The 23271-nt window shown below is 37.1% G+C and overlaps 1 protein-coding gene across 1 annotated transcript in view; it reads right to left on the bottom strand.

Annotated features, from left to right (window-relative positions):
- mmp11b (matrix metallopeptidase 11b) overlaps positions 1–23271 on the bottom strand; it is a 40398-nt gene that overhangs the window by 12995 nt on the left and 4132 nt on the right. The window contains exon 2 of the mRNA XM_689061.11: positions 14525–14802. Within this exon, the coding sequence (XP_694153.4) occupies positions 14525–14802 (278 nt within the window). The remainder of the gene's footprint in view (positions 1–14524; positions 14803–23271) is intronic.

The following is a 23271-nucleotide window of genomic DNA, read 5'->3' on the forward strand; positions in this document are numbered from 1 at the left end:
TGTCAAATAGATGTTGTGCCCCAATGTCATGAGGACGTTGCATTTTGTTTGGAAATGAAACTCGGGTTGACGTCAAAACCAAATGTCAGTCTGATGTCAATGTCCAACATCCAACCTAAAATCAACCAAATATCAACATCTAATCATGTTACAGCTTTTAGTTACCAGACTTTGTGTGGACGCTACCACTATGATGTCTATCAGACGTTGGATTTTGGTTGCTATACTTGAAGAATAAATATCACAGTGCGCCCAAATCGCATACTTATGCACTATTCTACGCCCTTTTGGAATATAAATAGTGTAAGTACATTCACACTGAAAACTCTAAAAATAGTAAGCGCACTTTAATTACCTGGATGATGCACTTATTCAAACAGGAAAATGAAGTGTGGAATGTTGGACACTTTACACACTCATCGACTGCAGCTTTGCTCATGTTGGATTATTTATTTTAGATTATGAAAGCAAAATTCTCCTATGAGATTGATTATACCGCCTCCTGATGGTGAATGGGGTTATACTCATAGCAAAAAGTAAACTGTTCCATTTGGGATGACACTACATACTGTACATACAGTATACTATGCTTTTAAGAGTGTAAGTGCATAACTGAATAGTAAATAAGTGCATAATGTGTAGTGTGCCATTTGGGACGCAGGTTCAGTATTTGATGTCAATATGACTTTAAGATGTTAGCTCGACATTTGATTTTGGTCACATTCCAACACAACCTAAAATCAACAATATCAACGTCGTTATTGGACTTCAAAATAACGTTGTGCTTAGATGCTGATTAGACATAAAATTTTGATCACCTGACAACACTACCAAAATCAAATTGAACCTAATATTAAACCTAATATTAACTTCTTATGCTGTTGTATGCCTACTGGGTTGTTTCCCTATTCAGTGATCTGTCACTCCACATTAAACGATTTATTGATTGAATTTCCTGATAAAACAGACAGAATTGTAAAGATATTACATTCAAATCAGAAGCATGTTGAATGGATTTGAAAAATGATCCTATTTTTGAATCACGCTTTATAAATCTAAAAGTTTCAAATTATTCTCTGTTCTTTCTGTGGTGAAAGCAACACAGTATTTCTTCAGTACATGTAACCTGCATTGAAAACGTTTGGCATGAATACATGCACTGTTACTCCCTTAGAATCCTGCTGTTCTGAAAAGACACAAGCACAATCTGAATGTTTGACTAGTTGTGGATTAGGTACGATACCCACCACAACTGCTACACTTGGACCACAACGGCAAAACAACTGGGATATTTGATATTGTGACAGTGATGGCACCCCTATCTGGGTTCGTTTAAGTGCATAAGCCTTACAGACAAAGATATCATCAAATTTCGAGGCTCTTGTTACTTGTCTTTGGCAGAACAATTCACAATACACTGCATTAGTGACTTTATAACAATAATAATTTAATACTACAAGACATACATTTTAAGGAATAATTATGCAAACATTCTTCCATGATAAGTTTTGATTTTTACAGGTTTAAACATGTTGTAAACATTTAATAGCAATCCAAAAAAAAAAATATATATATATATATATATATATATATATATATATATATATATATATATATATATATATATATATATATATATATATATATATATATAATTATTATTATTATTAAATTATTATTATACCTTTTTTTAACTTGAAATGGAGTTTCATAATTTCCATAATTGCGCATGTTTTTAATTAGTACAGTTTATATTAGTGATTAAAATGTACTTAAAAACAAAAAGGACAGAAGAAAATTATTTGAAATAATTTCATTATTCAAATAAAATTGTGAAAATCTATACATATTTTATAAAGCCCTACTTAAAATGCTACTTTTGTCCCTCATGGATTGAGCCCAGAGGTTTTAAACTTCTCTCAGATGAAAGACGAGCTGCATTATAAACCTTGCTGAGTGATGGAGGCATGCATGCTTATTTTCACAAGCAGAATCCCCACTGTGCACGTTTATGCTCAGACCACAAGTCTGTATCACGTTCCATAAATCCTAAAACCCTTTGGTGTATTTATAAAAACAAAACAGTGAAATGTCTTACAGCACCACATCTAACGTATTGTTTAGCTCCTGACCTGCAGCTATAGTTACTGCTATACATCTGTGTTGTTTTCATGCATGGACACCTCTGGTCATTATGAGCTCAGTGGGACAGGGATCGCTCTGGGGCTGCATGTTGGAGCCACAAAACCGTTTCAGAACGAGGGGCCTCTGCAGTCTGCAAGCCCAGACAGGAGCTATATGACAGCGGGAGAGAGCCCAGTGTGCTAGTCTGTGGATTTAAACATTGTCCTGTCACATGCTCTGCTTTAATGAGAGAATTCCTACTTCCTATATACTGATTCTGGGATCAAGTCATTATACTTGAATGAATCTGGCTACTCTCACAGAAGAACAGATCTAATGTAAAGCAGTTTTAGATTAGTGACTTTTCACAGCCACGTAATTCTGTTACCCCAAAAGTTTTAGGTCAGTTTTTTTTAAATATTCGGGTACAGGGACCCCAATGGGACCACAAGAGACCTCTATGAAATGAATAATGAGCACATCATTATGCATTTTATTTTATCAAGATAATGTTAAAAGAATAAAATAAACATTATATAATAATGTGCCAGTTGTTTATTTACAAGCAGCATGTTAACTTCATAATATCATGTTAAAGCGACCCATTAGTCCGTACATGGATATACACTCCCCGGCCACTTTATTAGGTACACCTGTCCAACTGCTCGTTAACAGAAATTTCCATCACATGGCAGCAACTCAATGCATTTAGGCATGTAGACATGGTCAAGACGATCTGCTGCAGTTCAAACCGAGCGTCAGAATGGGGAAGAAAGGTGATTTAAGTGACTTTGAACGTGTTGATGCCAGAGGCCAGAGGAGAATGGCCAGACTAGTTCGAGCTGATAGAAAGGCAACAGTAACTCAAATAACCACTCGTTACAACCGAGGTATGCAGAACAGCATCTCTGAAGGCACAACATTTCCAACCTTGAAGTGGATGGGCTACAGCAACAGATGACCACACCGGGTCCCACTCCTGTCAGCTAAGAACAGGAAACTGAGGCTACGATTTGTACAGGCTCACCAACATTGGACAATAGAAAATTAGTAAAACGTTGCCTGGTCTTATGTATCTCAATTTCTGCTGCAACATTCGGATGGTCGGGTCAGAATTCGGCGTCAACAACATGAAAGCATTGATCCATCCTGCCTTGTATCAACAGTTCAGGCTGCTAGTGGTGGTGTAATGGTGTGGAGGGATATTTTCATGGCACACTTTGGGCCCATTTATACCGTTTAAGCATTGTGTCAATGCCACAGCCTACTTGGGTATTGTTGTGCACACCACAGTGTGCTCATTTTCTGATGGCTACTACTTCCAGCAGGATAACGCGCCATGTCATAAAGTGCAAATGATCTCAGACTGGTTTCTTGAGCATGACAATGAGTTCACTGTACTCAAATGGCTTCCACAGTCACCAGAGATCAATCCAATAGAGCACCTTTGGGATGTGGTGGAATGGAAAATTCGCATCATGGATGAGCAGCCAACAAATCTGCAGCCACTGCATGTCAATATGGACCAAAATCTATGAGGAATATTTCTAGTATCTTGATGAATCAAATGGATTAAGGCAGTTCTGAAGGCAAAAGAGGGTCAAACTCGGTACTAGTGAGGTGTACCTAATAAAGTGGCCGGAAAGTGTATACACAACTGCTAAAAATAGTCATTACAATTAATAATTCCTTTAACATATTAATGCTTTTATTCTAAAATAATGCATAAAATGCATCAAATGTGTCAGTAAAGCCATTTGTAATAGTATTACAAAATGTTAAGATTTCATATCAACATCATTTGAACGTTTTTATTTTTATGGGCACTAAACAGGAGAATATTGGAATGATTTCAGATTGTTTGACATTGAACGACTAAAGAAATTAGATTAATAATCTTTTAAATATATTAAAATGTATTGCTATTTTTTAAATCTATAAACTTAATTTTATATGCATTTTATTTTACTTTTATTACACAATATTTAGGTTTTTCCTGTATTAAACAAATGCAGACTTTTTGACCATACATTATTTCTTTAAAAAAAAAAAACTAATAAATTAACTTTAAACTCTACACTCTAAATTGCGTAAATGCCATAAATCCCAGTCTGCCTACAACAAAAATATTTTTGTTCTTGAGAGGTGAAAGAAGTCTGAAAACACATGAGCAGAAGTTACTCTTAAAAGTGAACAACATCCCAACATCACCCACATTCCTGAGGATAAAGTTTAAATGAATATGTAAATATGTGCTGCATGTTTTCCTCTCAATATTGTGAACGTACAACTAAAATTACGGCATTTAAAAAAATGAATATTAAGAAACATCTCATTCTTCAATTTCACTTGAAGTATATTAGGGCTTCAGCTTTAAACCGAACGGTCTGATGATTATGGTAACGGATGAACTCATTCATCAGATGCACTGAAAGTACTCTTACACCAGACTTGCAACCATGCAAAATGACTGCGGAACTCAAAACTGCAAACGTGACATGATGAACATATTCCCGGTAGACTAACAGTACTAAAGGTCATGTGGACTCATTAAAATAAACTCAGAACGACAGCATGACATTTGGGGTAGGATGGGGTTTGTGTGTTTTGAGTTTATTGTGCACATGTACAGTCCATCATTAAGTAAGGGGATAAATTACAGAGTGAGGTGATACAGGCCAAAAACAACCTTCAGAGACGTGAGTCATCAATGCTCATAGTCGCACAGCATTAGAATGGTGCTGACTGGGGTTTGCAGAGGATAAAGTATGTGCGTGTGTTGCTGTCTTGACATCAGATTCTGATGAAGCAGCATCTCCTATACAAATTGCACACTGTGTTTTCAAGGGCTTGAACTTCAACGGCAATTAGTAATGGTCACTTCCTTGTCTCGCTCCAGTCCATCCAGCAGGCTTCTGATTTCAAATACAACCATTCAGCCATGAAAATTATAAACATCTGATTCCACTTGAAATCAAATTTTACAATGTAGAATTTGTTAGCGCACATTGCTATTCTTTAGGTGAACGATTAGTCTGCGCAAGTTTGTCCACTGAATTTATTTTGGTAATCTCCAGTCAAATTCTTGTTGTTTGCTTTTGCATTTGGAATAACTGTTCTGCTCTGTAATGCCTAGTTCAGACTGCGTGATTTTAGCCCCGATTTTGGCTCGCCGACAGGTTTTGAAAAATCGCCGACAAATGCCTGAAATCACAGGCAAATCGCTGCTCGTGCACATGAGTGACAATCACACAGTATAAACGATCAAAGATGCGATCTGAGAGAATCGCCGATGAGTCGCCGATGCCTGTGAGATATTTGGCATGCTAAATATCTGGAGCTGTCGGCGATTCAAATCATGCCGTGTGAATTGAGTTTTGACTGAAAATAACATCGGCGATCGTCTACAGCCAATGAGAGAGCAGCTTTCACTTGTGTGTGCGTGTGTGTATAACTGCTGCAGGTCACTGGGAGGCTGGGGGAGAAGTTAAAAGCGCTCTTTTTCGGTTTATTTGGACCCACGAAATGGAGGAAAAACTAGTGGAGGTTTGACAGGACTCAGGAGCACCCGTGTCTGTTTGACGTTTCATACAGAAAGAAATTAGTTTATTATCAACGTTGAGGAGAAATGGCTAATTCCCTTTAAACACCAGGTGAGCAAACATGTACATGTTCTACCCCATTAAAGGTTTCTTTCTCATTATGTAGTTAATAACAAAAGATATACTACATGTTTTTGGCTGTGAGACGTAGTTTGGACAAAGTTGTCGGCAATTCTCCCTATAATAAAGTCATGCAATGTGAATGTCCATGTCGCCGAACCATCTTGCAGTGTAAACAAAGCAGCGACGAAATGCCAGCCCAGATAGTCATGCAGTGTGAAAACATCTGTGACACGACTAGTTTGAAAATCATGCAGTCTGAACTCGGCATTAGTGTCAGTTTGACAATTTTAGCCACAATATTCTTAACCACACACTCTTTTACCATTACTTTGATACAAAGGAATGATTCACATAAAGAAAGCCCCGACCCGGCATTTGACCCAAACTGATGCAATCTTTGGAATATATTGCAGGATGCCAATGATAAGATTCCGTACACCGTGTCTAACAACGTGACATGACAAGATTCAACAACCCAGGCTCATTTGCGGATATGTACCCAGGTCTATATTTCTGGCGACAGGGTAATGTGTCTGCTTGCAGTTTTTGTTTTCGCAAAACCACCAGAGGCCATTGTGTACACTTTATGATGATCACAAATTCCTCTTGTGCATCCTCTTCTTTCATAAATCCACCAGAGGGCACAATATACAGTTCAGCTGACTGACTGACTGACAGATTGACACAGACAACTTCTTTCCTAAACCCAACCGATAGTGTTATCAAAAGCAATCTAGAAAAAGAAAAGCCATCGTAGCCGTGTGATTTCACCACGTTTTAACCTGTTGTTTATTTATTTATTCATTTATTTTTTTGCTTTTGCTTTACCTGGTTTCTGGAACCATTCTATACTCAAACTACATAGTCACAGTCAAATCCACTCCACGTCCTGCGCTGTAGCGTTTGTTTTAAAGATGAAATGCAGCCAGATGTACCACTGGCTACATACATATGGGTACATATCCACAATGAGCATGTGTTGAGATTCCAGCAACAAGCAATTTGGCTGTCTGCACCAAAAGTGACGCAACATGACAAAAACATTCAAATACCGGTCACTGCAATCCCGATGAAAATGTAAAAGCTTTTAATCTACTGGCTGTTGCTGATGTTGGTTTGCACTGATCCATCATTCTGGCTTTCATTTTCAAACCATTTGCTAATTATTTTATTTTTAAGATCTGAGATAAACTATTTTCTTCTGCTTTTATTATGGCAATAAATGTCACCTAAAATGGTATTTAAACTCACATTGTTAGCATTTAACACTGAATAAAGCACATAATCTCTACCTGAGGTGTTCTTTATCAAAGTAGTAAACGTTGTTCTGCCAAGATGTCACGGAAATAGAAAGCATTTCTGAAATAGAAATTTCATACATTGCCGTTGCAGATGGAAAATCGACATTAACATGGAAAAGATACCTTTTATCGTGTCGCGAAGGTAGTCACATCTACACTACCTGACAAAAGTCTTGTCGTTGATCCCAATTGTAAAAGGAACAAATAATAACTTGACTTCTAGTTGATAAATTGTAAAAGTTTCGGAAGGCACATCAGAAGACCCGTTGGGACCGGCATGGACCCAAGAGTCAAGTTTGGTAATAGAAAAATCATGGTGTTTACATTCAGTATGGGGTTGTGCGAGAGATCTGCAGAGTGGGTGGCAACATCAACAACTTGAGGTATCAAGACATTTGTGCTGCCCGTTACATTACAAACCACAGGAGAAAGGGGAGGAGAAATTCTTCAGTAGGATAACACTCCTTCTCTTACTTCAGCCTCTATATCAAAGAAAAAATTCCTGAAAGCAAAGAAGATCAAGGTGCTCCAGGATTGGGCAGCCCAGTCATGATCATATTTTATTTTGGTAAAATAAGCGAATCTAGAGCCCTTTGCCTTTCATATAAACCACTTCTGATACCAAATGATCAGCTAGAATTCAATTATTATTTGTTTTTCCTAAAACTTGGACAGGCGACAAGACTTTTGTCAGGTAGTGTAGTTAGAACACTATGTTACAAGTTATGAAAAAAGGCTTCACTTTCAAACATAAATTGACCTGAAGCCTACTGAACATCTCTGAGATTAGCAGTAGTCCACTGATAAGGTATTAAGGGAAAAGTGAATGCAGCAAAAGTTTGACAAATGCACACAGTGATCAAAGCTAAAGATGATCCCTAAAGATGTCTCTGAGGAGAAACACCCTAAAGTCTACTCCATTACACAAAGACATTTAATGGGGCAAGGGTCAGCTGGTGGTGAAAAAAGGAATATGTTGTTTCGCAATATGAGCCAAATTAACATACTGTATAAAACAATTGGTAGTGGGGTCTTTACATTGTAAAATATGTTTGGTGGCATTCACTCCTAATGAAAGTAGTCCGATACCCATGATTTGGAAAACAGTTCTGTTTTGACTTCTGTTCTGTCTTTACAGTATGCAGACACAAAAGACTAGCCTGCCCTACAGCGGGTGTCTTGATTTGGATGAAGAACCAAGTGAGATTTATGGGCTGTGATATTTTATGGGAAGGGCCGTAAATCAAAGGGCAGTTTTAATCAGCGGTTGTTGCGGGTTTTCTTTGTCTGGGTCTTCATCTCACTCCCTGCTGAGCTGAAAACTAAAACCATTTGGACTCTGCCGTAACACACATGAGTGCTCTGAAATGTAACATCTTCTCCTGGTTGGGTCATGACCTCACTGATTTTAGATTATAAGATAGAAGTTCTGTGTCCAGTGGGAACTGCATTTGACAAAGATGTATGGGGCAAATCTGTCAAAATGTGTAGTGTTGACCAGACATCTACAAATGGTAAACTCATAATGTCAATTAAAGCATTGCTCTTAGAGGGGTAGTTTACCAGTTATATAAGAATTCTGACAGCAATTATTTACTCTCACATCTTTCAAAAACTGTCTGTCTTTCTTCAGTGGGTCACAAAAATGCAAAATAGGCTCATTCTGAAAACATATCCCTATATACATTTCTGGAGATGGTGAATTATGTAGCCAGAAGTATGTATAGCTGCATTTCGTCCTTTAAACGAGTGCTATGGGGTGGTATGATGCCGTTCCTTTTCACACTGACTGCTTACCTCCGTTTTTACCAGGTTGTCCAGTTAGCCCATTATCATGTACGTCAGCGTACTTGAGACGAAGAGAGGAGCTAACCACGACCGGAGTTCGAGTCTGGCGGTTCCAGAAAGTGGGTAAGACAAAAACAGAAAAACAGAAGCCAAAAATAAAAATAAAAGAGTAAATAACAGGGTGGGAATGTGGTAAAATCTGAAAATGTGATAAAAAAACGGCCAGATTAATATACTGTAGTAAGGTAGTGGGGGTCTTTACATTTTAAAATGTGTTTGTATGTTAGGTGGCAGTCAGCGGACAAGAGATGCACAGAGGAGCTGACCTCAACGACGGGGTTAAGTCCGGTGATAAACAGTTCCAGAAAGCAGGTAAGACAAGAACAGAAGCCGAAAATAAAAATAAAAGAGTGAATAACAGGGTGAGAATGTGGTAAAATCTGAAAATGTGGTAAAAACCAGGCCAGATTAACGTACTGTAATATACAAGTGGTTGTGGGGGTCTTTACATTTGAAAATTTGTTTGTTTGTTTGGTGGCATTCACCCCTAATAAAAGTAGTCAGATGTGTTTGTATGTTTGGTGGCAGTCAGCGGACAAGAGACGCACAGAGGAGCTGACCACAACGATAGGGTTCAAGTCTGGCAAGTCTGAAATGGTTCCAGAAAGCAGGTAAGACCAAAAAAACAAGCAAAAAATTTAAATAAATAAGTAAACTACAAATCTGAAAACGTGGTAAAAATCAGGCAAAGGGCTTTTCTTTTTCTGGATTGCTTTTTAAAACTTTCAGTTGGGTTTAGGCTAATCAGTGCTTATGAATCGGTGGATCAGTCTATCAGTCAGACAACGCCGGCCTCTGTTATATTTATGTGAGGATAGCAGGTGTGAACGGCACTCGTGAGAGAAATTTGAGATTTCAAAAAGCGTACACAGCGGCCTTAGATGGATTTACAAAATGAAAAAATGCAACAAAAAAAAAACTGCTCCTGGGATGTATTTGGCGCTCTCCAGAAATGTATATAGGGGTGCGTATTCAGAATGAGCCTGGGTTGAAAAAAAAGATACCTCTGAAATTATGAATTCTTAAATCAGTAAGGTCCAAAACAGCATTGTATCCCTTTGATTTTCATTTCATCGAAACAAAAACAGCTAATGTATTTACTGCCATGAACTAATAATGAGCAATAGTTGTACTATGTGTATTAATCTTAGTTCAACATTTGCAAATTAAAATCAAAACATGTGCTTGTTAACATGAGCAAGTTTACATGATCTAACAACTTTATTTCCATTAACTAACATTAACAAAGCTTAAAACATACTCTAATAAATGAGTTGTTCATTGTTTAGTCATATTAGAAAATACATTAACTAACAAACTCTAATACAAACGACTGGGAAATATATTACATTTCTCTGAAGAAGAAGCCATTTGTGGAGGTAAAATTTTGCTTTTGGATTAAATATCCCTTTAAAAACCAATTAAATTAAAGTCATCTTGAAATAATCCTCTGTGTGTGTTTAAGAAAAATGATTTACTGTTTAAAAATCAAAGGGAGGTTTGATACATATTTCTAGTTGTGTTTTGGAGCCATGCAGTCCCGGGTCGAGACAGTTTACTGCTTCTAATTAAATGGGTGTAATGCTGGAAAGAGTGTGTGGTCTTCTTTAGAACCGATAACGACTTTAAGAAACCTGAGAAGATAAAGAGAGAAACGTCCACTTTTATTTCCAAGTATTTCCTCTGTGGGTTGGAAATGAGTATATTTCTGCCATAAAAAGGAGGAAGAACTGGTAATGTTTCATTAAAAAAACACCCTTTAATAAGAAAAAACCCTTAATGGGATAGTTCAGCCAAAACTGAAAATATGCTGTTAGTTTACTCACTCAAGATGTAGGTGACTTTAAGAGAACATTAAAGAAGTTTTGGCTGAAATTGTGGTTCTCTGTAATTCATAAGGTGCAGGTCAATGGCTAACAGCACTCTGAGATTCAAAAACATATACAGGCAAAACTAAATTACTACCCATGGCATCTGATGATACATGATGAAGTCTTATAAAGCAAAACATTTGGCAGTTGAAAGAAACTGCACATTGTTGACAGTATTCACTCACTCAATATCCTTCAACTGAGCCCATGATTTATCAAGGGTCGCCACAATGGAATGAATCGCCAGTTACTCAGGCATATTTTTATGCGGCGGATTCCTTTCCAGCCACAACTGTTTACAGTAGTTTTTGCGTTTAATTAAACACAATCTCACGGCAATTCGTAACTTTTTGATTTAGTGGCTAATTCGTATGAATTCGTATGATTTCATTTGTACAATTTAGTAAGATTTGATTATCCCATAGTGACGGTTGGGTTTAGAGGCAGGGTTGGTTTCCACACCTCCTTTTTAAAATAGTAAATTTTCATATGACTGAACAATCCACTGAACTGACAAAACATTCAATAAACATGTTTGTTCATACTTGTTAGTTTCCTCGTAGGATCAGGCTGTTTAGCCATGACTGTTCGCAACAGTTTACAGCATAAGCTTTCTGTCATGTGACATCCATCCTTCTATTTTTCTGTTTACATTTTGCACTATTGCGTAAAGATTTTTATTTATTTTTTTATGGAAATGCCAATATAAAAAATGCACAAAAACGTAAAACACGAAACCGAGTAAGAAACTTTTTATCCAGAAAGAAATACATGCATAAACTACTATGTAAACATAAAAAATACATTTCATGGGAACAATGGAGCGATTTTAATGGACAAACTAGTGGACCGACCACATTTTTAATTGTTGATAAAAAAAAAAAAAATTGTTGTTGCTTTGGTCTTTTTTTAAAAAAAGCTTTAGCCAAAGTCCATCGTCAAAGTGGTTTGGTGTTGTTACCTCCCAAAAAATGTCTTAAGTAGCGACCTCAGGCCTAAAGCCAGTTATGACAACGTTAATTGTGTTTCATCTTCATCTTCTGAGGCACAAGTAATTTATTAAATCAGAAAAAGGCCCACAGTGTCTTCTCTTGCTGTTTCAAATTTTTTATTATATTTGGTGCCAATTTATTAGGAAGTGGCGATTTTGTTCTCTTTGACTCATTGCTTATGGCCTCATTCACACTATGAATGACTCGCAGCGGCAAAACGACAAGCGACTGTTCATTTCAACAGAAAGTGAGCATCTTCTGGCAACCTCTGTCTATGCGGTCGACAGTGACCGTTGCCGACCAGGTGGGCGTGTCTAGTGATGCGACAAAGTTGAGAATCCTTCAAATTTATGCAAATGAAAATGACTTTCTTGAGTGACAGCCAATAGGAGCACCAGGACAGCTCACGTGATCCTCTCTTAGCTCACTCAGAGGCATGTTGTATTCTCTGTGCTGTAAACCCACACACCCCTGTGTATGCACCAGGTCGCTACCCAGAGTGATAGGCAGCTGCAAAGTCGCTGCTAGTGTAAATGAGGCATTAAGTGCAAACGTTTGCTGCGATATTCCAGTTTTGTGCATTCGTTTAATTTGCATCTTTTGATAAAAACATAGCTAATGATGTACAGTATGTGTGGACTCAAACTCACACATGAGCTGACAACGTTTACAATGCTGACAGAGGACACGTATGTTGAACTGTTCATTAAAAATGGCACTTTTGATCTTTATGGATTCTGCAACTTATATAAAAGATTATGTTCATGTGCATGATATCAATTGGATAGATTGACTTACAGATTTACAGTTCATAAATGACTTTTTACGCAAGGCTCTAGACTGTCATGCTAAGTGATGTTTTATAAACACATTTCAGGAGGAGCACTATCGGTCTTTGAGGAGGCTAATTCAACACACACACAATCATACTATTATCCAAACAGCTCAAGAGCAAACCCCTATAAATAGTCAAACGCGTCATACCTCTGTTTTCTCTCGACTTCAGCGTCCCTTCACCACCCCAACTTCACACTAATAAACCAGATAGCTATTTAAATCTGAGGGGGGAGCTTTCTGGAGCCGGGCTAGACACTGCGCTCGGACCCTATCTCTCTTTATTCTCATATAGGGAATAACATGATTTAGGGTGTCTTCCCGAGCTCAGAGCCCTCTCCCCGGACAGCAAGCCAAATACGCATATTCTATTCAGTCAAATATCTGTAAGTGTGAACTCGTGTAGAACCATTTAGTGAGACTTTGGATAAAAGATGATGTTGGAAATAATGTTCAGTTTCTTGCACAGACTGATCGTTTTGCTTCATAAGACCTCAATATATCATCAGAAATCACACGTATAAATTTTGTTCGTTTTTTTTACTCTCAAAGTGCTATTAGATGTTGACTTTATATTTGTTTATTTGTTTATTTCTGAGGACTATGGTTTCATCTAACAGTCTTGATTTATGTTCCACAGAATTAAATGTCCAGTGAAGTGCTTTGAAATATGTATTTTTATTCGATATTTGATGTAATCTCAAGCAAAATATGATTCGATTGTAGGACGTAGAGTAGCCCCTCCCCTTTTAAAAAAACAGCCAATAGTGCTTTCTTTTATCATCACCCTGCCATTGAAAGTGGTTGAGCTCAAACACATCAAATGACATGCAAATGAGAGAACCATCTTGAAGGGGGCAGTGCATGTCAGATACTAGAGAGCATTTGATTGGTTATGATTAACCAATTACCCAGTTACAATTCCTAGTTCCATTCAGAACAGAGTTTAAAGTACTATTACTTGTTTATAAATCTAAATGGACTAGGACCTAAATACATTACAGATATGCTCGCTGAATACAAACCTAACAGATCACTCAGATCTTTAGGATCATATAAACTAGAAATTCCAAGAGTTCAGTCAAAGCAGGGTGAATCAGCTTTTAGCCACTACGCCCCTCGCTGGTGGAATCAGCTTCCAGAAATGATCAGATGTGCTCCAACAGTAGGCACATTCAAATCAAGACTGAAAAAGCATCTGTTTAGCTGTGCCTTTACTGAATGAGCACTGTGCTACGTCCGACTATTGCACTATTATGTTTTTCTCTTCTTTTTCATTCTTTTATAACACATTTTATCTGTTTTTATGTTGTCTTTTTTAAACAGTTTTATTATTTGTTTTTATTTTTCTTATACTTGTTTCTTTTATTCTTGTTTATGTAAAGCACTCTGAATTGTCACTGTGTATAAAATGTGCTATATAAATAAACTTGCCTTGCCTTGCCTTGCCTTGCCTCATGATGTGATGAGAAACTGTAGTGTGAGGTGATGTTAATAATTAGTTTTATTCGGGTGGAAGTGACAAACTACAGGCTTTACATGTTTATATCAGTTTTAAAAATTCTAAATGCGAATTCTGTCACTGTTTTTGGGGCACAGAAGCTTATAGATATCCTTGAAGTGAATAATACTGATACTAACATCTAAAAAACTTTTGTTTTAATGTCATGGAACCTTTAATGGATAGATTCAGTAAAACGTGTGTTAGGATACTATAAATAAACAATAGAATTTCCATGCCTTTATTGCGTAAGGTTTAAAATGGTACCTTGGCAATACATCAAAGCTGTTTTAATCAATTTACGCTTCTATGATTCATTCATTTTACATCTATCTTCTAAACAAGTGTAGACACGGCAACCATACAACCGCAACCGCATAAGTCTTACTTGTAAGTGAGGTCTGTTTTGTCCCAGCGTCCTGGGAACAAATCAAAGCGTTTTCGTCGGTGGCGGCCCCCAAGCAAACCTCCTTTGTGGGCTGAGAAATGAAGAGAGCTTCCCCCCTTCTCTGAAGGGTAGTCTGGGACTCCACAACGCGGCCTGTTCCAAAACTGAGTGTGTGGTTGCGCTCTCTTATTGCTAAAGTCTTCATTCAGGGTATCCTGAACATGATGAAGTCGACCCCGCTTCTTGAGGCCATGGTGATGGGTCTTCTGAGGCCAGTCCTGTCAACACACACACATAAGCTGTCAATCACATGCAGATTTGACCTGAATACACCTTAATTAGTAAATGCTACACTAGTAAAATGGGTGGCAAACATGTTTTGAATATTTTCTGTTATGACTACAGACTTTTACACTTTCTAAAGATTTGCCGATAGTGTTATTATAGTGTAACTATGAAGCTAAAGCCAGAGCTAATCCTCCATACAGTATATAGCAAGCAAGTACATAGTTTAAGCCACCAGGGGGGTCTTTTCTGTCAAAGATGAAATAATGACGAGCAAAGAAAGACAATTGTATTTTGTTTTACATTCTATTTTTTTAAAGAATGAGAATGCACTGGGATTTGGGCTGTGTGCTACAACAGATGAGAACACATAAAATAGGTAGGAGACAGTCCCCAAAGTACCATAAAGTACCAAATTCAGACTTTGGTAATATAAAATGTCTTTCTTTGGGTGTTTTATATATAACACATTTAAATACATCCTAAACCTCTGATAAACATATTACTATTCTGTGTCTTTATGTTGGGCTTTTGTTGTTGATATGAAAAAAATGTTTCATTTATGTGAACTTCTTATGTTTGTATTTAAAAATAATATCACAATTGAGGTCATATTAGGGCAGGCGTGACCAACCCAGTTCCTGGAGATTGACCTTCCTGCAGATTTCATTTGCAACCCATATCAAACTCACCTGTCTGTCATTATCAAGTGCTGTTCAGGTCCTAATTAATTGGTTAAGGTGTGTTTGATCAGGGTTGAAGCTGAACTTTGAAGTAAGGTCGATCTCCAGGAACAGGGTTGAGCACCACTGTAATAATGTATATGCAGAAGGACTATTAATTTTTCAGTAACCTTGGTCAAACGCTTCGTATACCATTACAAAATTAGCGTGTTTAAGGTCCATTTTCTTTAAAACTCAGTAATCTTTAGTGCTTGATTGATTGATATAAAATGACTCTCAAAATGAATAAGAAGCACTGCATTAAATTACATTATTCCATGCCATGTCTTTAAAATATGAACATTTATTTTACCCCAGTGTTTTCAATAGAGTTTCTGTGCTAGCCTGCTGATCCTGATGGGCGCGTGCATGTAAACAGCTTTTCATCTTGTTTTATGTTTCTACAACTGAATGAACACTGAAGTCTATTCAACTGATTATATTTTAATTATATTACAACATAAATGCTGTAAAAGAATACATTTGGAAAAAAAAGTCACATTAAGCAGTAAGAGGATGATGTCATGCATGCATATTATATGTTTGGTCTTTTGAGGACTTTTTTATTCTTTGAATACATTATAGTTATACCCTAATCATTGGTACCTGGTTGCTAGGGTTGTCAGAATCAAGACTGTTCATTTTAAGTTATCACAGGGGCACCAGGGAGAATCCTTTATGAGATCTGGCTCCCCAGTAAAAAAACACTTTTGTATGGCGTTCTGGGTGACCAGTAAGATGAATGTGCAAATAAGACCTTGCGGTTTAAACAGGAGAGGTCAGATTATACTTATGCAACAGTTGGTTAATGATAATTTACAAGAAGCATTATCACAGTCAATTTCCTCAACCAAATTTCACGGAAATTGTTCTGTTAATGGACTGGGAGGTTAGCTGCCTCCAGGGGAAAGTCAGATTGCCCCAATTTCTCTCCGTCCCCTAACCTCATTTCAATTCACTACTCCAGCTGTGCTGGTTTACAAACCTATGTTTCCCCCCTTTTCCCTACTCTATACCTCTTTCTTTCTCTCTAATTTGGCTTGGTTAAGAGGCCAGGGGTGGTATGGGGTGAACTACTTTTTTTTCAAGCTTTTAAAAATCCTTCCGTCTCTCATAGCCATAGGGAGTCTTTTAAAAGCTGTAATTTAAGCACAAGCTATATTTAGACTACCATAAAACATTTAGAAATATAAAGCAGGAAGTCTGAAAAGAAAAAAAAGCCACTTGTTTAACCATTTCTATCATAGAGAGCAGGTAAGACCTACCATGTGGTGAAAAAAGTGACTTTAGAGTGACTTAAAGTTGAGTCAACTGGTGTTTTGTTTAGGTTATTATTTTCTTTTATTTGCTGAAGACAAACAGTAATCTTGCAGATAATAGATTTAATCATACTAATAATAGCATTGTAGTGTTCAGTGATCTAGTGACTGTAACAAAGAATGAGTGCTTGTGACATTACGTCAATCTGATATATATTTTGTTGCATTTTAGCCCTGTCTAAAAAAATCGCATTGGTTCAGATTCAAATACTACTGCATATAAGTATTTGTGTTGTGAACAATAGCAGTTTTGCTCATTGTGATAAACTTCATTTTTCAAAAAAGTTTGCTTACATGTCATTTGAAAATACAATGTAAAAAATAAATACACAGTTGAATTGGTTAGGTGTCACCCGCACTACCTGACAGTGTTTTCCTGACACTTTTAATGGTTTGCAACAGTTGATTACACAGGTAGACTAAAAGTAGACTAAAAAGTAGAATTGTCACAACCAATACAGAGCCTTTTAGACAATTGTTATTAACTATTTTCACAAATAAAAATGATTTATCTTATGTCAAAGAATATGGATGTCTTCACACTTTGTGTTTAGTTGTCTTGGGTCTCTTTGCTCTGTGGTGTGATCAAATGTCAGTTGTTTGATTTGTGTTTCTATTTCTATATTTTTTCATTCTCTCTTTTGTATCTCTAGTTTTTATGATGTTGTGAATCACTTTGGTCAGTCTTGCAAAACAGTAGTACAAGCATAATCCAATAAATGTGGTCAGTATACAGGTTAGAGGTCAGACTTGACGGTAAAGAATCAAAAATGGTAAACAAGACTAGAATCAAAACACGGGACAACTAACGGAAAAACAATTAGAGAAAAATGCTTTGTAGCATTCAATAAAGAAACATGAGTCAGCCATGTGTGAGTGAATGTAAGGTGTACTTATTGTCCTTGTAATCAGTGTTTGATTTATGGTCAGCTGCTCAAGGAGTTGATGAGCGCAGAGAGTTCTGGGAGTTGTAGTTCATTAAGAAGTAATCTCCAACAGAAATAAAGTGCTGCAGATTACTTCAGAGTACAGGAAGTAATCGCCAGCGGAGACAACACTGACAGCTTTAACACTTATTAAATGAACTACATTGGCATACCAATAGTAACAAACAAACCTACTAATCTAAAATCTGAGCTTAAGTTAAGACTTTATTTCGTTAAATCTCACTAGCTTCAGAATATTGGTGCCCAAAGTTTTTTATGGATTGTAGCCTTCAAAAATTACATTAAATATCATCTAATTGACTTCAAACTGTTTTACATTTAAAGCAGACTTAGTGCTAGAAACTTGTCGCATCTGGTTAAGACACGGTGTAACTTAAGACAAATTCTAACAAATAAAGGAATAACAACCAAATATTTGTGGACAAGCCGAGACATAGTACCTTAGTAAAAATCCACTGACATGTGAACTTGATAGTGTTGCTAAAACATGACCCCACACCCCCGGCAATGAGGAACTGCACAAATTCCACAGATAGAAGTGAAGAATTCCCTGCACTTTATCTACTCTCAGTTTGTTTCCCTCAAATCTGCTGAGTGAGCATGGACTTTCCATGGGCTGAACCGTCATTAAATGGTCATATATGTTGAAAGCATGTAATTTAAGCAGTCTCTAAACAACCTGGAGACAGGCAGGTTATTTTTTTTGTGCAACAGTCAAGACTGTTTATTGTAGAGCAGTCAAACCTCTCAGCGATGACAAACTGGCCTCGAGTCTACTTAAGCAGCGACAGAGGTGGAAGGAAAAACACCCGGGTGTCTCAGGTTCAACGGGAGTCAAGGGTTAAAGGTTAAAGCCTAAATCAACAAAACAGACCCCTTGGGCCAAAGTAAACACGCATGCTTTCATTTCAAACCCAAACTCAGTAGACCTCCTATGCTTTATCCTCTTTTTAATAGAACACTTCTGTACAACAAGTACACAAATCAGTAGTTGGTTAGTCTTAGTGAAAAGAAAAAGTTACTAACCACATTTTTTTTTAATGGTTGAGCACGTTAAATCTCAGTGACCTTATTTTATAACCAAGTTTTTAGTATGCTTGTGTTTTATAAGTGGAAGAGGTGCAAACAAGATGGCTCAGGTTGCTGATCTAATGACACATAAGTGCTTATTAGCAGCTGAAACTGCTATGAGCAAAGACTCAAAGCCAAGTCCCGAAAAGAACAGCATGCAGCCAGAGCAATTTTCTCAACAATAAATCTATCCTTAGGTGAAATACTACTCCATAATTGTGGAGACTCTAAGAGCAAAATTAACCAAAACAGGCTGATGTTTGCATGGAACGCAACAGGATTTGCACTAATATTGTTTCTATTTTTATACAACCGACTCCATCATACTGCAAAAATGGAGAAAAATAGGCTGAACTAGTTTAAACTTATTAATAATCTCTCAACTGTGATGAAGAAAAGGTCTCAAATACAACAAACATAACTGTTTCGGTTGGAGATTGATTAATACAAAGTATGTTAATTGTATACAAGTTATGGTAACACTGTCACAAATCATGACCTAACAAAACCATTAACAAATGGTTGACAAAACATCAACTAACGCTACTAGCTTAATAAACTACTAATTAGCTGTGTATTAATAGAAAATACGATAGACAGTTTGGGTAGGATTAGGGATTTAGAATAAAATCATGCGTTATAACTACTAATAAATAGTTAATATCTTAATAATATGCAGATAATAAGGCAGTAGTTAATAACATGAATTGTAATCTAATCTAAAGTGTTACCCAAATAGGCTATATGCACAGTGTTTTTCAACCAATTATGAACTTCTGGTGAAAGCGTTATGTGACTCATTTTAATTTAATATGTTTCCTTTTACAGCATCAATGTTGTTATCAAGGGTGGCGTGGTGGCGCAGCAGGTAGTGCTATCACCTCACAGCAAGAAGGTCGCTGGCTTGAGCCTCGGTTGGGTCAGTTGGCGTTTCTTTGTGGAGTTTGCATTTTCTTTGCATGTTCTCCCAGCATTCGCATGGGTTTCCTCCGGGTGCTCCAGTTGTCCCCACAGTCCAAAGACATGAGGTACAGGTGAATTGGGTAAGCTAAAATTATCCGTAGTGTATGAGTGTGGTTGAGTGTGTGCCGATGTTTCCCAGAGATGGGTTGCAGCTGGAAGTATATCCGTTGCGTAAAACATGTGCTGGATAAGTTGGTGGTTCATTCCGTTGCGGCAACCCCTGATTAATAAAGGGAATTAGCCGAAAAGAAAATGAATGAATGAATGTTGTTATGTAACTCAAATATAACTAGAAATTAAATAGACTAAAACATCCATTTTGGTTGTTAAAGTGTAAAAAGAGACGAAAGACCGTTTAAACGAAGACGCCGTCATTAACCCATTAGTTTGTGAGATGCATTTTGCAGATCCTCACAAATAATACTCAAAACATAAAGTTCCCAGGCCTGGTCCTCTTATTTTCCAGAGTTTCTTTGTGGGACTTAGGCATGGGATGATAACGGTTTGCAAGGTATACCGCAGTTTGGAAAAGTCAAGGTTTTAAAACCGCAAAAATTTTCTGCTATACCATTCCTAAGGTATGTGTACGATTTTTTAATTCACTTTTTTGTTGTTTTTTTAAAACAACAATATCATATTTTTAAAATAAATAAAGACAGCAGAAGTCAATAATTAATTTGTTTACAGTTCCAAAATATTTAAAATGTTTCTTAAAATAAAATATATTGTGTTTAAAAGGATATATATATATATATATATATATATATATATATATATATATATTTTTTTTTTTTTTTTTTTTTTTTTTTTGCAGACGTTTAAAAGGAATATATTTTTGAGCAGTAATCATAATACCATGAAATCCTGAAACTGTGGTATTTTTATCCAAAGTTATCATACCGTCAGAACCTTATACTGGCCCATACCTAGTGGGACTCAAGACTGTTGGTATTGCTACACTCCCAGATCTATCTGCCGCATCCCACTGCTCACATTCACTAATTCAGAAAATATAACGTTTCTGTAACATTGAGGGAGTGAGCTGGGAATTTTTGTACTTGTAGCATTATTTAGTTGCAACAGCATTCACGCCAACCCGCACACACCTCAACTGAACAAAAGTGCAAATCAAAGATCCTTTTCTCAACCAGACATTCCTCGAGTCTGGGCCTATTTTACAGCATCCACCTGCATGTAGTGAAACATGAAAATGGAAGTCCATTCAGAGACTCACAAAACTTCTGAATCACCACTGCGGTCACACGTGTTCCATGTAAAACAAAGGTCTTTCTCTTCAAACCTCATCATGCTGTGACGTTTTTATGATGCCTTCCTGACAGATATATGCCTCTCATCAACCGAGAAACAAAAACACCTTGGAATTATTTCCCCTTAAGCAGTATTTACACATTCAAACATCAGGCATTTGTGCCTGTGGGTAGATCTGACATGTTTTAAACAATACAGAAGAGCTATCAGGAATTATATTAACATATTTAGAAGAACCCTTGCTGCTTTATGACATAAATATGACATATTGCTCAAGTTTGCCATCATAAACAGGAACAAATCACTGTTCTCGCAACATGTGCATTTGTAGTTCAATAGGTCAGTGGGTAAAACTTCAGCATGATACAGTATGCTATGTTAAAACAAAACACAGGGATTCTAAGCCGATGACAAGCCTTTGGGGGAAATCCAGAAGAGCTGACTTGTCAGTGCAAGAACAAGGTTTGGAGAGCGCTGGTGTGCCTGGCATGGTGCCATCTCCATAGGGTTTCTAAGGATAACCTCTTTGTTGAGAGCAAAATCTTTCTCTGTAGGGTATCCGGATGATGTCACCGACTCCTGTCAGATCACTTAAATTCATCAGCTCAGCCGGCACCAGGAGAATCGTACATTTCCAAAACACACTCAAACCCCTCAACATTTGGAAGAGTGTTTACTACTGACTCAGCAAGCCCTGAAAATACAGCCAAAAGCACTTCCTTTCATCCTGCTTTTCTGGCTTGGCTTTTTATTTCCAGTGCAGCTCTCATCCAAACATCCTGGCTGGGTCTCATTGTCTCTCACAAACATGCCTTTGTCAAGAGAAAAATTACAAACAAGGAATCTCAGCCTTTTACACAGGCATTTTCTGGCACATTAAAGTAGGCCACAACTAGAGATAAAGAATGAACGTGCCAGAGGAAATTGGACTAGGATAAATATTTATCCTCAAAAACCTCCAGAGACCTGCATTCTTTGGGGTTGTATACACAAGTTAAGTGATTACACTGAAAAGGATGATTGTTTAGTGAGAACTAGACAGAGATGATGTTGATAGAAGATGTTCAGAAAGTGTGTAAGTGCATCCAAGGTAGACAATTATTGTCTAAATCTGACCAAGTCAGGGTATGAAGGGAAATAGTATTGCTTATGAATGTTTTAATGGTTTCCACTTGTCACCTTTTTCACTTCCAGATGGAACAGCTTGGTAATCTCACTATAAATGTCTACTGCTCTGTAATGTTTGATGCTTTGCCAGGAGCAACACTCAACTTGAAGAAAGGAGCGCAAGTTCTTTTGTCTCCTAATTTCTGTAGAGATAGGAAACAGCTGTTGAGGGGTTCTAGATCTTAAGATCAGGTGACTGGAAAGATGGTGGTTTGAATCAGAACCAGGTACGTCGAGGTTTCCAGTGTCAGTCATGCTCTTATTTGTCCCTACAGGCAAGAAACCTAAACCTAACGGCTCCACGGGTGGTGCATCGCAGCTGACCTCGACCTGTACACTCCACCCGCTCTAACCTTGTATGTTCTTTCCTCTGATGTGTTCAGATTGGGTCATAAGGATAACCTAAACTGAGTAATTGATGCTGATTGACATGGGTGCCTAGAATTGGTAAGACTTTTTCATTTACCTTCGTAAAGTTTTACAACTGCTTTTTTGTGCACAGTTAACAATTTTATTCACTATTTCTTTTTAAAATCTAATTTGATTATTGATTATGTAATGACTTTAAATTCAACAAAATTTTTAACAGTTTTAGCTACAATACAACATTTGTTGAGATGATTTTGATGCCTGCCTTTAAAAAAGATTTTTAAAAATGAAAAGTTGAGGGGTCTAGGGGTTATAGGCCTTATAGATGGATTGATGGACAGAGACACAATATGTGGATTGATGAAAGAACAGATTACAGTTTTTTTCAGTCGCTTTGGTACATTTTTTCAGATCAGACTTGGAATACTCAAAACTACCCGTTCAATCTTCAGATAATTGTACTAATTAAACACTGAGCCACCATGTCTCCCTGCTTAAGTCATGTTGGTCAAACTGTATTATTTTGGTCTCTGGTGAATAGTCTCACCCTCCTCAACATTTAATCGGTTGTTCATAGCTTAAGTTGTTACAAGAAAAATGGCTGAACACATTGTCATAATATTATGTCTTGATGC

Source organism: Danio rerio, chromosome 21 (genome assembly GCF_049306965.1).
Source record: "Danio rerio strain Tuebingen ecotype United States chromosome 21, GRCz12tu, whole genome shotgun sequence".
Taxonomy (NCBI): Eukaryota; Metazoa; Chordata; class Actinopteri; order Cypriniformes; family Danionidae; genus Danio; species Danio rerio.